The sequence below is a fragment of the Heliangelus exortis genome, chromosome 17 (assembly GCF_036169615.1).
Source record: "Heliangelus exortis chromosome 17, bHelExo1.hap1, whole genome shotgun sequence".
NCBI classification, from domain to species: Eukaryota; Metazoa; Chordata; class Aves; order Apodiformes; family Trochilidae; genus Heliangelus; species Heliangelus exortis.
Genome location: NC_092438.1, coordinates 1021960 through 1038570, shown reverse-complemented (window position 1 = coordinate 1038570; position 16611 = coordinate 1021960). Strand labels below are relative to the sequence as shown.

The 16611-nt window shown below is 52.5% G+C and overlaps 2 protein-coding genes across 2 annotated transcripts; one reads left to right on the top strand and one right to left on the bottom strand.

Moving 5' to 3' along the window:
* Positions 1-2953: 2953 nt before the first annotated feature.
* On the bottom strand, positions 2954-9507 carry UBFD1 (ubiquitin family domain containing 1). The gene is made up of 7 exons (XM_071760870.1): positions 9349-9507; positions 8949-9188; positions 8653-8861; positions 7794-7859; positions 6996-7101; positions 4476-4558; positions 2954-3324 (listed from the first exon to the last, which is right to left on the bottom strand). The coding sequence occupies exons 1-7, from the start codon at positions 9362-9364 to the stop codon at positions 3214-3216; spliced, it is 831 nt and encodes a 276-aa protein (XP_071616971.1). The 5' UTR covers positions 9365-9507; the 3' UTR covers positions 2954-3213.
* Positions 9508-9707: 200 nt separating this feature from the next.
* Positions 9708-16568, top strand: EARS2 (glutamyl-tRNA synthetase 2, mitochondrial). Its single transcript, XM_071760869.1, has 9 exons — positions 9708-9827; positions 10168-10323; positions 10722-10911; positions 12345-12817; positions 13530-13638; positions 13876-14029; positions 14789-14919; positions 15538-15673; positions 15873-16568. The coding sequence occupies exons 1-9, from the start codon at positions 9728-9730 to the stop codon at positions 15954-15956; spliced, it is 1533 nt and encodes a 510-aa protein (XP_071616970.1). The 5' UTR covers positions 9708-9727; the 3' UTR covers positions 15957-16568.
* Positions 16569-16611: the final 43 nt, after the last annotated feature.

Below are 16611 nucleotides of genomic sequence, written 5' to 3'. Positions count from 1 at the left end.
GCATTCCAGTGCAATACTGACCCAGGAAATGTTTACAACTTGGGATGTGTGGACAGAGCAGGAAGGAATATTGAGCTCAGGACAAGGACAGAAAGAATCCACAGTGCTGGGCAGAGTACTCAGCACACAGCTGAGCTGCACCCATGGAGAGCTCAGGGCTGCAGCTGGGTGGAGGGAGACACTGCCCACCAGCTCTGCCCCTGGAAACCCAAGTTTGCATTATGGGTGCTTTAATGCCCTATTAATAAATCTGCAAAGCACTTGATACAACTTCATACCCCAAAATGCTCACAGGGAATTGCACAGACCAGGGAATGGATCTCCAGGGAAAGGAGATGTTTGATTTGTGGTTTAACTGAACTGAATTTTTGCACAGAAATCACCAGATATTACCATAAACTTCCTATGGAAGATTACACATTGAATCTCAAAACAATCTTTATAAGCCAACTCAAAATGCTGATTATATTTGCAGTTTACTCACAAGATTTGTGTCTGGCTGAGGACCAATTGCCAGGTTCCTCCTGTGCTATGCTGGAGCTGCCCAGCAAACAGCTCCTCAGTCAGGAGAGCTGTGACACTGTGACACCTCTGAGCAAGAGATGGTGTTTTCTTAGATGTTAATGACCATTAGTTAATGCCAAACATTGCCTTGGAAAAATCAGTACATACCAGAAGATACAAAGCTCCACATCACTCTGAAAAAGAAAGGACCTTAAAAGCAGTGCTGCTAACTTCAGCTGGAATATTCATGTCAAAGGACTCCCAAGAAACCTACTGCATTAAGCCAACAAACACCAGTTATAACATTTTATATAAGCATCACTTCCCTGTATTTTAATTCAAACTTTGCACCGAGAACAAAAAAGTGAAACAATTTACTTTTTCAAATTAAATCCACCTCGAAAAGCATCACCTAAGTAGGAACACACTTTCTCAGTTTGTCTTTTCTGTGTTTAAAGCTGCTTTGTACACAGTTTTTATGTTCAGTTTCTTTCACTATGGATTGTACCTGGCACAGGAGGGGCACTGACCCCTGCAGCAGGGTCCCACCAGGGCAGGGGCATCCAGCACAGAGGCAGCTCAGGTGCACATCCTGGCAAGGAGCAGGCAAAGGAACAGACAGGGAAGGAAAACAGAACATGATGGATGCACAGACAGGCCCCAGGGAGGTGGTGAGCACAGAGCCAACAGGACAGGAGTGCAGAGGTGGCCCCAAGTGACACAAAAAGCCCACATCCCCAGTCCTCTCCATGCTGTAGTGTGTGCTTCCCACCAGGTACTGAAACTGAAATTTAAGCCTTAGCACCAGGATTGGCAATTAGAAGTGTGACAGCTGCATTTAATTCCCAGCTGTATCTCCCATGAGCTCCCCTGCCTGCCCTGGCCCCAGGGAAGGGGCTGCTCAGGAGCCCACCCAGCTCCAGCCCCTTTATGGCAGGACATGCTGCTGGTGGCTGGGACACAGCAAGGAAATACCTCAAGCTACAAGAGCAACAAGCACATCACTGGTTTATATGGAGGATATGAAACACCTTTAAAATTTGTATTGCATGAATGTTCTAACTGAAAATACAAACCAGAAACTGCTTACGTTGCTATCAAGAGTCTACAGGCAAATACAGAACCTAAACATACCATGAAGTGAATGCTTTTCTCAGTCTCTCAGAATAAAATAGAAATAAAATAAATACTTATCTGGGAATTTGCACCTGCTGAGTTTCAACCAGGCTCTTTTGAGGCAAGTGAAAAATGGGCATGGAATAGATCAAGATCAGCTATTCCTGCAACACCAGTTCCACAAAACGTTGAGTTACTTGCACTGAGCAAACCCAGTGCTAAAGCCTGGAGTGATCTGTGAGCTGCAGGTTCAGCACAGAGCCAGACTGACCCCACCTGGCTGCACAACACCACCTGCCCAGGGCCTGCACCCCTCCAGCACTGAAAGGCTCACTCACAAAACCTGAGAGAAATGGCACATGGACTGCTGAGATGACAGGCAGGATGCCACAACCAAAGGCAAGAAGCATCAGTTCAGACAGGACGAGGGGCAAGAACTTCCTGTAAACTTGAGCAAGAGAAAAGCTGAAAGGTTACTTAAATAAAATAAAAAAACCAAAAACCAGTTGCTGAATAGATGTTCCCAATTTGGTAAGATTCAGTGAATAAGATCACATTTTCAAATACAGGGCACCAAAGCCTGCTCCTGTTATTTAAGATCCCAAATGGATCTGAGCATTATCCCTGCCCTGCAGGGGCAGGAAGGTCTCTGGGGTTACCCCTCAGTGAGGTGGGGTCACTGCTCTCCCCAGGCAGCACCCTCAGACAGAGCAGTGTCACCACAGCAGCTGCAAAATTATTCCAGAATGTGACATGCAGGATCAAAAAAAAAAAAAAAAAAAATGCTCAGAAAAACATGTCAGGAGTCAGAGCAGGAGCCAAGGGGTGTGCAGGTGGGAGGCAGCCACGAGGGGCCATGAGAGGGGACAGAAGCAGCACTGGGAACATCCACTGGGGTATTTGTCTGCTCCGAACACACCACACAGAGACCAACCCAGAGCTTCCAGTATTGAGAAACAAAGGAGGATTGGGGGGGGGGGGGGAAACCAAACAAAAAAACCCAACAAAAGAGCAGGGCATCTTTGGGTTAAAAAAAAAAAAAAATTAGTTTTGCTACCAAAGAGTTAAACCTGAAACAAAAGGGCCAGCAGAATATGGCTTAATAAACATCACTTTTGCATACTGTTTAAAGTTTATTTTTAAAAAAGGGTTTCTGAAGTTCTCAGTCACAACCAAGTAACTAAAGGCTAATGCTTGTAACTGAAAGGTTATGAAAATATTTGTTTTTGTTCAAACCATGTAAAAAATCCTCAGTAATACATTGTAACATTTCCGTTTTAAAACTAAATTGGAAGATCAACTCTCAGCAGATTTAAGTGTATTACACACAGTATTTTGTGAATTAAGATTTATTGATTTCCATTGTATTTGCTTTAAATATGGTTGAAGCTGACTGCAGAAAAGGGATGGTGAAATTTTTAAGTTAAAAGTAAACTAATGGTGAAAGAACATCACCTCTGGCTTCCATCAGTGCCTCGTTTATCATGTTTTATTAATAAGTTCCAGGACTATCACATCCAGGGATGTTGGAGGCCTCTCCCAGCAGTGTCCTTAGCTTTGTGTCATTTTCCTGTGCCAGAGGTGAGCGTGCTTTCAAAAATACTGCCACTTCCCCAGCACCGTGTCTTTGATTGCATCAACATATTGAGTGGGCACCCAATAGACCCAGTAGTAAGATGCTTCTGTTGGGCCCAGCTGAAATGCCTGCAAAGTTAAAAACAACATTTACCAAGGGCAAACAGAGCAGCTGACCCACTGTGACACCAGACACCTCTGCTGCACACACTGCCTCCTCCCAGCACTGGGTGCACACCAGGGTTATGTGGGAAGCAGGCAGAGAATTCCTTGGAGGAGCAAGAACTGCAAAGGACCAACTGAAGCGATGAGCTCCTCCTGGGCCAGCTTCAGGAACAAGAGGAAACTGCTCTGGAATGCAGAACCTGGAGCACAACTCAACATCTCTAAGGGAATGACCAGGGTGCAGGAGCTCAGCAAGGCCCTGTTCTCACAGTCATAACATTCCCCAGAATGTTGTATTTAGACAAAACAACCTCCTCTCAGCTTCTGTCAGCACATGCAGGAGAGGAGCAGCAGGGCATGCCAATAGCCCCTGTCCTTGCTCCAGGTTAGGAGTTCATTGTAGCATACTCTGAAGAGGACATTTTCTTACAGGAGTGATCAAAAAATCAAGTATTTGGACAAAGAGTGAATCTGTGCACTCCTGCAGACAGCAATTGTAAGAGAGAACATTTCTCCTTTCTACCCATAAAGAAGGAAACAGACTTCTGTAAGGAACTTACTTAAATATTAAGAGTTAGCTACTGCACTTTGGAAAGCAAGACCTCAAAAAACCATCCAAAAATTCATTAGAACTAGCACTGGCTTCTTAAGTGTTAACTCTTCTAGACCCAGTGCCCGTTTTTCAGAAAATTACATATGGAATGAAATATTACAGCATCAAATCACTATTTTTTTTTAACCTCCAGCAAGGCCTCATGTTTACAGGAATACATCAGAAACTTGAAATTAAACTAGATACAGGAAAATATCAGTAACATGAAGAAATCATGAGCTCTATAGTGAGTATTTTTACAGTTGAACACTGTCACAAGACAGAAGATATGAAATGATGCTTAAGCACTTGATGTTTGTGTGAAGCCAGCCCAGCTTTCCACAGAGTATCAGATGCTCAATGTGCCACCCAAAACATTCCCAGACCATGCCCACATTCCCACCTTCCACAACAGGAGGCTGGGATCACCATCCACCTCCAAACTGCTCCATTGGAGAAGCCTCCAGTGTGGATATGCATGAAGTAATTAGACTGGATATTAATAAATAGAGACATTACTTACCATCATGTGATAATCCTCGTGTCCTTCAATAGGTTCACTCACCACATTTTTAATGGACCCCATGGGTAACTTTTCTGTTCTCTCTACATTAAAATTGATCACAGTATTATTTCTGATCTCTGAGGAAGCAGCATTTCATATTCATACTCATTTCATATTCATTTCCAGCACTCCCTCCATTACTTCCAAAAGCTCCTCACACCAGCAGTCTCCTCCTTGGGTGAACTCTGGACACCTGTCTTGCACATCACCACACACCCCACAGCTGGCACACTAAGCCTTTAAAGAAATACAAAGCTGGAACACTCAGCTCCTTGCATTTTATGCCTCTGCATCACATTAAGTGCTTCTGTGTCCCTGATTCAAGCCTAAAGGGAGTGAGGGGAAAAACCCTGGCTTTATTTTATGCTTCCCCAGAAGGAACTCCACCCAGACCAGCAGGATTACTCACCACAGGGAAAGCTGGTCCAGTTCAGGACTGACTACCAGGGACTGTACCAAGCTCTACAGAAATGGCAAGGCTGAAAAAGCTGAACACAGACAGGATAACCCAACTCTTTGACATCCTAGTCCTGGTTTTACCTGAGGCTGTGTTCAGCTGTTACTATAAAAGCACAGGGAAGGAATTATTGATGAGCAGACAGGGAAAGAAACAAACAAAAAAAAGGAGATGGCTCTACAATGACAGGAGTAACGTCAGCCAGCTGGAGGTAACCAACAGGAACAACAGAGTCTGTGGTGCATGGCAGACTTTCCTGTCACAGTTCTGTCCTCACTTCTTTCTGAAGACTTAACTCCAAGAGCTTTCCTTCTAGGTCCAGCTTTATGCCTGCTTAAAATTATCTTCTGGGATATAAGACAGGAAAGCACAAACACTCTCCAAAGGAGATCCTGAACTAGGAAGAGCTCCTTAGCTGTATCACATTTGTGTGATCTAGAAAAAAAGCATCTACCTAGAGAAACTACACAGAGAGATCAACTTAGTGATGTAAAGATGAATATTCTGAACCTCCATGCTGTAACTAAGCTGACTCTGAACTACCCCATTCATACACTGAGCAAAACCTGACTTTGCTCTCAGTCAGCATCCCACAGATCCATTTCCCTCCCCTGTGTTCAGCAACAGACAAATCCATCTTATCACTGTCTGTGAAAATGGCACAGAGCAACTGGGAAACACCCACCCACACCACAGCCCAGAGCACAAACAGGTACACAGAGATCTGTGAAGTGCAAGGAGGCTGTGTGTGTGGGAAGCATCAGTCTCAGCTTTCCAGGACTCCCTGTGTTAACACCCTCTTGGTTTTACTCTTACGTGCTGGCACCTGAGAGGAATTTCTAGGAGCAGGAAGGAGCTCTTCCCCTCAACAGCCAGCAGCTACAACCATTCCCTAGAGGAAGCAAGCTGCTGCTAATTTTGAGAAGTAGGAAAACAGGTTACATGAAGACAGATGACTACCAAAAGAATCACATTTCACAGTTTAAGAAAGACTAATCTAGAGCACTTCAGAAACACTTAACTTGAAACTCATCTAGAAGGTGAAGAAGAGGATGAATTACCTAGGTACTAACAGTGTATTCAGGACACATCATCAATAACAAAAAGACCTGGCTGCCCTACCTACAGGAGGAAAAACCCACAATGTCTCACCCCATCACTTAGCCTGGAAGAAAAATCACTGCATCTGGTACACCAGGGGTTTCCAAGCCAGAAACACCCCCACAGGCAAGTCTGCCCTACAAAGGAAAGGTCAAAAACTTACAAGATTTCTGCTTCCTTTGGAAATAACACAGCAGCTGGAGGTGCCACCCAAAGCTATCACAACCACCCAGCTGGGTTAGTGCACTGACAGTGAACTTTTAGTCCTCTTGTTCACCACCAGAATGTTGCCTCATCCTGCTCAAAGTAAAGCTCAGCAGCTGCTGGAGGCAGGGGCTCTCTGAGATGTCCTCAGCCACCACATTATCACCACAGCACTTTGATCTCCTCCTGGCACAGCTCAGGACACCAAACATTCCTCAGCAGAGCAGCACATGCCACAGTTTCTGCAGTTGTGCATCACTGAAACAAGACACCCCTCTAATGCTGGTTGGAAGGAGAGGAGGCAGGGATGCCAGCACTCCTCTCTCTAATCCCAGCTCTGAGAGTCCCTCTGGAGCCTCAGCCAAGTCACTGAGCCTCTGTGTGATGCTGGCACCAAACCAGTGTTTACAAAGTGCTGTTGAGATATGTTAGAAATGCCAAATATTGCCATTTCCGTTTGGCACCAGGAGCAGCAGATTAGAGCATCAGAACCCTGGCACAACTGAGCTTGGGTTTTTCAGGAGCAGAAGTAAAATCCCCAGCACTGTTCAGTGGCCTGGGAGGGCAGCATTTGAGGAGAGGAAGCAAAATTCAGTTTTTTGAAGTGTGACAGCATGATTCCCTGAGTCACACCAGAAGCCATTTCCAGGCCACACAATTAATTCACATATAGCCCAACTCTCAATTATTCATCCCAGAATTTTGGAGTTGCTCACCTTTTGTACCAATCCATAGCTGGTCTTGCTCAAGTTTAAAGGTCAGCCTTACTTTCCCCCCTGACTTGTTGTACATGCCAGATAATGGCACTGTTGGCAGGCGTTCCTGCAGAGAGGCAACAGAGTGGAGTGGTGTAACCCAGAGGGTCCTGAACACCACACAGCCCCTCACACCCCCCCCTCAGCCCCCCAGGGTGTGGGGGAGAGAATTAGGAAGGGAAAGAGACCCGTGGGCTGGGATAAAACCACTAACAGAAACACAAGGGATGCCCAGGAGAAGTGCTCACCCCCCAGTGACCAATGCCCACCCTGCCCCTGCAGCACTGCAACCCCAGAACAGAGGGAGAGCTCCCCAACCAACCCTCATCTGTACACCCAGCGTGGCACTGGGGTGACATGGCATTCCCTGCCACATCCCACTCTGGATCCCTCTGGCTGTGCTCCCTTCCCAGCTTCTCCTGCACCAGCACAGCCCAGGGAGCTGCAGTGTCCTTGATTTCTTAGCAACAACTCCAAACACTGGTGTTTTATCAACATTCTTCTCATTCCACATCCCACACTGAAGACAAAACACAGAGCTGGGTTATCTGCTGAGGAGAGAAGGAGCTCTTCCCCAGCTGAAAGCAGGACAAACAGGAGAGCTGGATCCTCCTGGCTTTGTAAGCATAAGGACAACCCATCTTTCCAGTTTTCTACTAAGATGTCAAGGAATGACTGAGCCCCCCAAAGCCCCCACACCACAAACATCACCCCTCCCTCTGATTATGACAGTTCCTCAAGCATTTATTATGTACCTACCTGAACACCTTTAACTGAAGGCATCACATCATCAGGTTTTCCTTTATCCAACACTTTTCTGTGTTGCTACGATAGAAAAACAGGAATTAAAATCCACAGAATCACTTTTCAGTTTACTCCCAGCTGCACCCTCAGCCATAACCCAATAGCACCAGCAGAGAGCTAAGGCCCATTCCCAGTCACTGACAGCACTGGAAAGGGTTAATTTTTGAAGTTAATTGAGCACTTTCACTGGCAGTCTGAGAGAGTTATATAAATTAATAAGCCCCCAATTCAACACAAAGGGTAACACCCTTTTGAGAATACACATATACGTAAATATCTATCTTTGAAAAATTAAACAATTTTAAGCCCCACATGCTAAAAAATGTCATTACCATTGGGCAAGACAGCTTTTAACAGCCAAGTGTTACATCCAGGGAGCTGCAGAGAGCCCCTCCACCCCTGAGAGTGCAACACACAGCAACAAACCAGGACAGGCTGGAGCAGCAGTGACCAACAAACCCATGCTCACAGCCTGTGCCTTGCTGAGCACCTTCCAGCAACGATGGGATTAGAACTGAACCCCAGCGACAAGAAATTACAGGAAAATAAAGTTCCACAGAGGCTGTGGTTGCATGATGCACTATTTAATTTTCAATCCAATTCACTCTGAGGGAGGCAGGGGGCTGGCAGTGCTACTGCAGCATCTTGCAAAGCCCCTGCCCAGCTAAACGTGTTTCTGCTGCTAGAACCCCCGTGCAGAGCCCCCATTCTGAGAAAGGGACCCCCAGTCCCCCCGGGCAGCAGCAGCAGCACCTGCAGAGGTTTGTGAACCCTCCATCTGCCCCCCGCCAGGAACCACCCAGACATCAATAACCTTTTGCCTGCAGAGCGGCTCCTTTTTATTTTCTTCAGCTTTGACCTCCTGCTGAGCAGCTTCTTTGGGCGTATTCACCGCTAACACATCATTGATGGTGGAGCCAACGACCATGATTTTCGCTCCGTTTGTCACTTTGATTTCCCGCAGCGTCTTCTCCTCCGGCAGCAGTCCCTTGAACATCACTTTCTGCATAGCGGGTGGGAGGCCTGGGGAGGGAGAGAGGGGCGAGAACAGGGGTGAGGAGACCCCCGAGGGGCGCGGGAGCAGCGTGAGGCGCGGGGGCCCCGCCAGACCTGTCAGGGAGTGGATCTTCTGCTTCAGCTCCGCGCCGGTGCCGTCCAGGCAGAACTTCACATCGTACTTGTTCTTGTTCCAGATCACCTTCAGCTCCACCTGCTCCTTCTCTCCCTCCTCCTCGCCGCCGTTGCTGACGGTCTCCGGGTCCTGCGGGGACCTCGCTGCCGCGGCTGAGCCGTCCCCCCCGCCGCAGCCCGGCGCCAGCTCCTCCGCCTCCATGCCCGGTTCCTCGGCACCTGCGGGCGGACGGAGAGGGAGCGCCCGGCCCGCGGGGAGCTGTGCCGGCCCGGCCCAACCCCGGAGCCGCCCCCGCCGCCCTGCCCGTCCCGTCCTGTGCCGTCCCCCCGGTCCGCCCGTCCCTCCCCGCCTGCCCGCCCCGGGCTCCCCGGCTCCTACCATCGGCGGCGGCCATGATGATTGTGTACAATCCGCCGCGGGGCACGCCGGGAAACGCGAGACGCCGCCTCGTGGGCCCGCCCGGCTGCCGTAGCCCGGCCCCGCTGGGCGGTGTGGGCTCCGCAGGCCGCGTCCCCGGAGGCCCGGAGCAAGGCCCCGGAGCAAGGCCCCGGAGTCGCGGAACCCCACAACCCCACCCGCCGAGGCGGGGAGCGCTGTCCCGAACCCCGCCCCGCGGTGCCGGGGCTGCGGGGCGGTCCGGAGCAGCCGGTGGGAGGGCGGGGAGGGGGCGGTGCCTCACCGCGTGTCCCCGCCCCCCGGGCCGCCGGGAGCTCGCGGATTGGCTGAGCCGCCCGGGGCGGAAGCGGCGCGTGGCGGGATGGCGCGAGCGGTGCGGGCGCTGCGGGGAGCGGCGGGGCCGGGGCTGGAGCGGGGCCCGGGAGCGGGGCCGCGGGTGCGCTTCGGGCCCAGCCCCACAGGTAACCCCGGCACCCGCCCCCGGGGAACCGTGCTTTGGGGTGGAAAACGTGAATTTAGACCGTGCCGGGCCTTCCGTGTGCGGTATCGGATGCCGGCTGTACCGGCCCCCCTGTGAACGCACCGGGGGTCTCCGGGCCGGTAAAACGGGGCCTGCAGCCCGCCCCGGGGCCCGCGTTCTCGGTGTCCGTCATGCGTAATCGCGTCCCGTGGCAGTGTCCGTGCAGCGCGGCTCCCTGCCCCTTGTCAGCTCCCGCAGCATCGCCCTGACGGCTTGGGGGTAAAAACGCCTCAATCGGTGCTCAGCTCTGAGCGTCTCCTCTGGTTTCCCCGCGGTCCCAGGTTTCCTGCACTTGGGTGGCCTCAGGACCGCGTTGTACAATTACATTTTCGCCAAAAAGCACCGCGGCACCTTTATTTTGAGAGTGGAGGATACAGACCAGAACCGAGTGGTGCCCGGAGCTGCCGAGGGGATTGAAGACATGCTGGATTGGGCAGGTACTTCCAGACATCGTGTACTCCCTGGAAGGGCCTCTTCCTTCCAGAGGATCCCCCCCAGGGTGTCCTGCAGGAGGGAGCTGTGCATCAGTGGTGCAGCTGGGTGCCAGGAGCCCCTGGCTGGGTGCTGCAGAGCAGAAAGTGCTGTTTGGGGCTGGTTCCGCTTAGACCTGTTGTCTGAGGGACAGAAACACCCAAATCTGTGAAAATGACCCAACGTGCAGCTGTGGCAACGAGAGCTGAGGTGGGGAGGTCTCAAGTGGAGCTCAGCCCTGGCTGTGCAGTGGGGAACTGTTTGGATGCTGCGCAGGGGTCAGTGTCTGTTTTAATCCTCTGCTGCTTTTGGAGCTTTGTTTTTTTTTTTTTTTTTTTTTTGACCTCTGACACCGATGTTTCAGGCATTTCCCCCGACGAGAGCCCTCGCCGTGGCGGTTCCTTTGGACCCTACCAGCAGTCACTCAGACTGGACCTCTACAGGAGAGCCAGCGAGGTGCTGCTGGAGCGCGGGGCCGCGTACCGCTGCTTCTGCACCGCCCAGCGCCTGCAGCTCCTGAGAAAGGAGGCGCTGAGGAGCCAGCAGACCCCACGGTACGGACCCCTCCCCCCTGCCTGGCAGGGACCCCTCCCCAATGCCTGGCAGGGACCCCTCCCCAGTGCCTGGCAGGGATCCCTCCCCAGTGCCTGGCAGGGACCCCTCCCCAATGCCTGGCAGGGACCCCTCCCCAGTGCCTGGCAGGGACCCCTCCCCAATGCCTGGCAGGGACCCCTCCCCAAATGCCTGGCAGGGACCCCTCCCCAATGCCTGGCAGGGACCCCTCCCCAAATGCCTGGCAGGGACCCCTCCCCAATGCCTGGCAGGGATCCCTCCCCAATGCCTGGCAGGGACCCCTCCCCAGTGCCTGGCAGGGATCCCTCCCCAGTGCCTGGCAGGGACCCCTCCCCAGTGCCTGGCAGGGATCCCTCCCCAATGCCTGGCAGGGACCCCTCCCCAGTGCCTGGCAGGGATCCCTCCCCAATGCCTGGCAGGGACCCCTCCCCAATGCCTGGCAGGGACCCCTCCCCAATGCCTGGCAGGGACCCCTCCCCAGTGCCTGGCAGGGACCCCTCCCCAATGCCTGGCAGGGACCCCTCCCCAGTGCCTGGCAGGGACCCCTCCCCAGTGCCTGGCAGGGACCCCTCCCCAGTGCCTGGCAGGGACCCCTCCCCAGTGCCTGGCAGGGACCCCTCCCCAATGCCTGGCAGGGACCCCTCCCCAGTGCCTGGCAGGGACCCCTCCCCAATGCCTGGCAGGGACCCCTCCCCAAATGCCTGGCAGGGACCCCTCCCCAATGCCTGGCAGGGACCCCTCCCCAAATGCCTGGCAGGGACCCCTCCCCAATGCCTGGCAGGGATCCCTCCCCAATGCCTGGCAGGGACCCCTCCCCAGTGCCTGGCAGGGATCCCTCCCCAGTGCCTGGCAGGGACCCCTCCCCAGTGCCTGGCAGGGATCCCTCCCCAATGCCTGGCAGGGACCCCTCCCCAGTGCCTGGCAGGGATCCCTCCCCAATGCCTGGCAGGGACCCCTCCCCAATGCCTGGCAGGGACCCCTCCCCAATGCCTGGCAGGGACCCCTCCCCAGTGCCTGGCAGGGACCCCTCCCCAATGCCTGGCAGGGACCCCTCCCCAGTGCCTGGCAGGGACCCCTCCCCAGTGCCTGGCAGGGACCCCTCCCCAGTGCCTGGCAGGGACCCCTCCCCAGTGCCTGGCAGGGACCCCTCCCCAATGCCTGGCAGGGATCCCTGCTCCCTGCCTGGGTCCCTCTGCTGCAAACTTCGGGCCGTGGGGGTTGTAACCTGAGAGAGAAACCAGAAACCCTCAGAGGCTGAGAGGAGTGACCTCCAGAGATGAGGTGGTTCCCACTGGAAATTTGCTGGGCAAGTTCCAGCTAAAATTCGGGGATGGATTCAGAGTTTTGGGGCTGTGAAAATGGCTGATGGGGTTGGACAGCACCAAACTGAGGCCTTCACTGTCCTTCCTTAAAGATACGACAACCGGTGTCGGCACCTGAGCCCTGCAGAAGTGGCTGAGAAGCTGTCTCAGGGCCTTCCCTGGGTTGTTCGGTTCCGTCTGGAGATGGGGGTGGAACCATTCCAGGACCTGGTCTATGGCTGGAGCAAGCACGAAGTGGCCGAGGTGGAAGGTGACCCAGTGATCCTCAAGGGGGATGGCTTCCCCACCTACCACCTGGCAAACGTGGTGGACGATCACTCCATGGGCATCAGCCACGTCCTGCGGGGAGCAGAGTGGCTGACCTCAACCTCCAAGCACCTCCTTCTCTACAAGGCCTTTGGCTGGGATCCCCCTCAGTTTGGTCACCTGCCACTGCTCCTGAACAAAGATGGTGCCAAGCTGTCAAAGAGGCAGGGGGACATCTTCCTGGAGCGTTTTGCTCAGGAGGGATACCTGCCAGAGGCCCTGCTGGACATCATAACCAACTGTGGCTCTGGGTTCACAGGTAACAACCACAGGCTCAGGAGGTTGATGGTGATAGCCAAGAGCTTTGGATGGGTGTCAGGCAACCAGTCTGCCACTGGAATGCCACCAGGGCTCCTGCAGAGCTCCTGGGAAAGGCTGGGTGGTGTGATGGGATGGAGGGAACCTTTCTGCCATTTAAATTGAGCCTGAGGCTTAATGGGTTCCCACTTGGGCCAATGTGCATTTTAGGGTGAAGGAACTGTGAACACTTGGGAAAAGGTGAATTCTCTGGTTAATAATTGCAGTGTCGGGCCTGTCACACTTCTCATGTAACCTGAAAGACCACAAGGAGCTGAGTCAGTGTCTCCATTTGTTGCTCTTGCTGCGTGGGGATCACAAGTCAGCTTGTGTTTTGGGAACTGCCTGGGAATGAAACCTTTCCTGGGCAGTGAAGCCTCTCGGCTCAGTGTTACTTCTTTTTGGCTGACTGGTGCAAGGGGTGTCCCCCCAGAGAGTGCCTGAGTCCCCAGCTCCTCACCAGCAGTGAGCAGAGCCAGTCCTTGGGGTGCAGGCAGCTCCCTCTGCCTCCTGCCATTTCCCTCCTCTTGGCTGGGCCACGTCCCTGCTGGTGCTGTGAAAAGTGACTCCTGTGTCAGTCCCTCCTTGGTGTCTGCTGGGCCAGCCTGGTGCCTCAGGCTGGTTCTCTGCAGGGCAGTGGATGTGTCTCATTCCCACCTTGGGTTATTTTGCAGAGAAGCAGATGGGGAGGACTTTGGAAGAGCTGATCTCCCAGTTTGAAATAGACAGAATCACAACCCACTCTGCCCTCCTGGATCTTGAAAAACTCCCAGAGTTCAACAGGTATAACCATCAGTGATAACTTCAGAACTCAGCTGTACACCAGTGGGAATTGGGTCCTGGCACTTGGCCTTGTCTGGCAGTCTTGTTTGTTGGATCAAACATGGGCCCAGTGCAGCAGCTTCCTCCTTCTGGTTTGATGTTGCTTTTCTAACTTTTTTAATGGGTAAATGCTGGTTGGGATGATTGTTTTCACCCTAACCCAGAGCAGTCCAAAAGCAGTTTGCTTCTGTGTTACAGGATTCACCTCACCCGTCACATTGAGAATGAAGGGCTGAGACAGAAGCTAATTAGAGACTTGCAGGTGCTGGTGGAGCACGTCTATGGGGATCAACAAGTAGATCAAGAGGTTCTAGAAAAGGAGTATGTGGAGCAAGTCCTCCTGCTGAGAAAAGTACGAGCAGCATCACCATTCTGGGGAGCTGGGGTTTTGTGGGATTCCTGGAGAAAGGCTCAGCTGAGTCCTGGGCACTGCTTTGGTTTGAGCTCTGAGGATCCATGGTCTGCACGTGGCTGTCACACCCAGCTTGAGCTTTGCTGGCTGGGCAGCAGGAGGTGTTCTGCTGTGCCACTGCTCCCTGCTTTGGAGCAAGGTCAAAGCCACCTCTTTGTAGCAGTCAGTGAAGCTCTTGGTGGTGAAATTTTGGGGCTGTGTGCTTTGGGAGCCTTGGTCTCTGGGTAAGTGGTGGAGTGCTGGCTGTAAAGGGGACAGAAGACATTTTGGCTCTTCCCAGTGCCAGGGAGGAGGATGAGCCCAGCACTTTCCCAGTCTGCCCCTGGGATGCTGCTGTGGTATCTGTGGGATTCCTGGTGAAGAAAAAAGGCTCCTCTGTAGGGACAGGAAGGGACCCCAGTGCTCCAGTGTGGAAGCTTTGCTGTGGCAGTGGGACAGGTGACTTCCCAGTGGCTGCAGATGGAGGTAGCCAGACCCTCCCCTGGGCTCCCTGAGTCAGCCTGCACACAGCCCTGGGGGCTTCTGCTGTGTCCCTGCTGACAGCAGGGCCGTGGGCTGCCAGGGTCCAGGTTCTGGGGGCAGTGTGGGGAGCCAGGCAGTGTGTGTCAGGGCACACTTGGTCTGTGGAGTCCAGGCTGGATGAGTTCTGCTCCCTTTCAGCTTAACCCACAGCCTCACAGCTTTGTTTTTTTTCCCCAGGGACACATAAGCCTCCTGAAGACTCTGGTTTCATCTGATTATTCTTACTTATGGGTTAGGCCCTCAGTGACCCGAGAGCAGCTGCAAAGTCTTTCTGCAGAAGTAGATGAAATAGGAAAATTAGTTTTAGGGTAAGTGTCACTTCCCAGCTCTGCACACACCCACCTGCCTGCCCCAGAGCACTGCTCTTGGCTGCTGTGTCAGTGTTGGACACACTCATAGTTCTTATTTAAAGCTATAGGTAATAACTGCTGAGAAATTCCATGGTTTTAATTGCAGAGCAGCTTGCCAGTGGGCAAGCTCATGTCAGTGCTCTCAAGGAAGAGCTGTCATGTCTGGGGGTTGTAGAGCACCAGGCACAGCAGTGTCACTGTGCCAGTGTCTGTGTGCCAGTGTGGGGGGTGGAGCAGTAGTGTGAGCAAACCCAGTTTGTGCCCAGCTGGAACCACCCTTACTCTGATGAGCTCATCCTGGGGGCTTCTGCTCCCATCCCTGGGTCTCTTGCTGGCAGTTCTGCAGCTCTGGCTGCTCAGAAACCTGTCTGGGGTGGCCAGCAGTCTGCCCAGCCTGGGACCTGGCACAGAGCAGGAGCCAGGGGCAGGGAAGTTTACCCTGAACTGCTGTTCTTGCCAGAAGATCTTGCAAAGCCAGTCTGGGGTAGCTGGCTGTCATCAAGGTCATTGGCCACTTCTGGGTAGAAATCCTGTGTTTTGTAAGTCCCCAGACTAAGGACATCTTCTTTCCTAAAGGCTCATGACAAGGCAGACAGCTGCTTTGACTGTGGAGGAGTTGAACAAAGAACTGAAAAGCCTCCAGAAGCAAACCAGAGAGACTAAGTACAGCACCATGATGAAGCTCCTTCGCTTGGCTCTCAGTGGGCAGCAGGTGAAAAATAGAAATTCTGAGACTGGGACCTTCTGGGTTTTTTTAACAGCCATTTTCCCTTGTTTTGAGGTTGCTTATCAATCCCCTGCCCTTGGTCTAATAGCAATCTGATAGCTAATGACTCATTTGCATTGTGATGATGCAGAAACAACTGCTGAAAGGTAAAAGTTTTGTACAATGGCTTTTCCTGTGTTTGCAGCATGGCCCGAGCGTTGCTGAGATGATGGTGACTTTGGGACCCAAAGAAGTGTCTGGACGAATACACAAAGCACTGTCTGGCTAGCAGGGGACAGCAGTGACACCAGCAGCCAGCCCCTGCACTCTGATGGGGTGGGCAGCACGTGCTGTGCTCCGTACTGATGGATCCTGGAATGCTTCTCTTGGATCAGAGGAGCTGATCAAACCCTCTGTGTGTCTGCACTCAACATAAACCACGTTGTCTGGGAGAGGAACCCAGTGCAGGTTTAGGCTCCTCCTGCATGCATCCTGTGCAAACAGCCAGGTTGGAAGAAAGAGACTTTTATCAGCCTGTAAATAATTCACATGGACAGAAAGTAAATTTATTTGTGATACCAGCATCAAGTGATCAGTCTGTTCTGGGAGAGGGCTTCAGAACCAGGGTACCTGCAGCTACAGATACACAGATCGCCAACAAATACCCCGGGGAGGTTTTTTTTTTTTATATATATAAATATATATATATACAATATAAAATCTGTATTTTAGCTGCCCTGGTGCCCTGCCAGGCTGAGTGAGCTGCTCAGAGCTGGGGACTCTCCTCCTTGTGTCTGCTGTCAGGCGCGTGGTTCTGCTAAAAATATCCCCGCCCAGGAAATGGGGATGGTTTTTCCTCTTTTGGATGATGGACCTTCAAGTTATTAAATTACTGTGCTGACTTTTGATTCCCTTCTCACCCACGCCCACCATGGGAGGAGCAG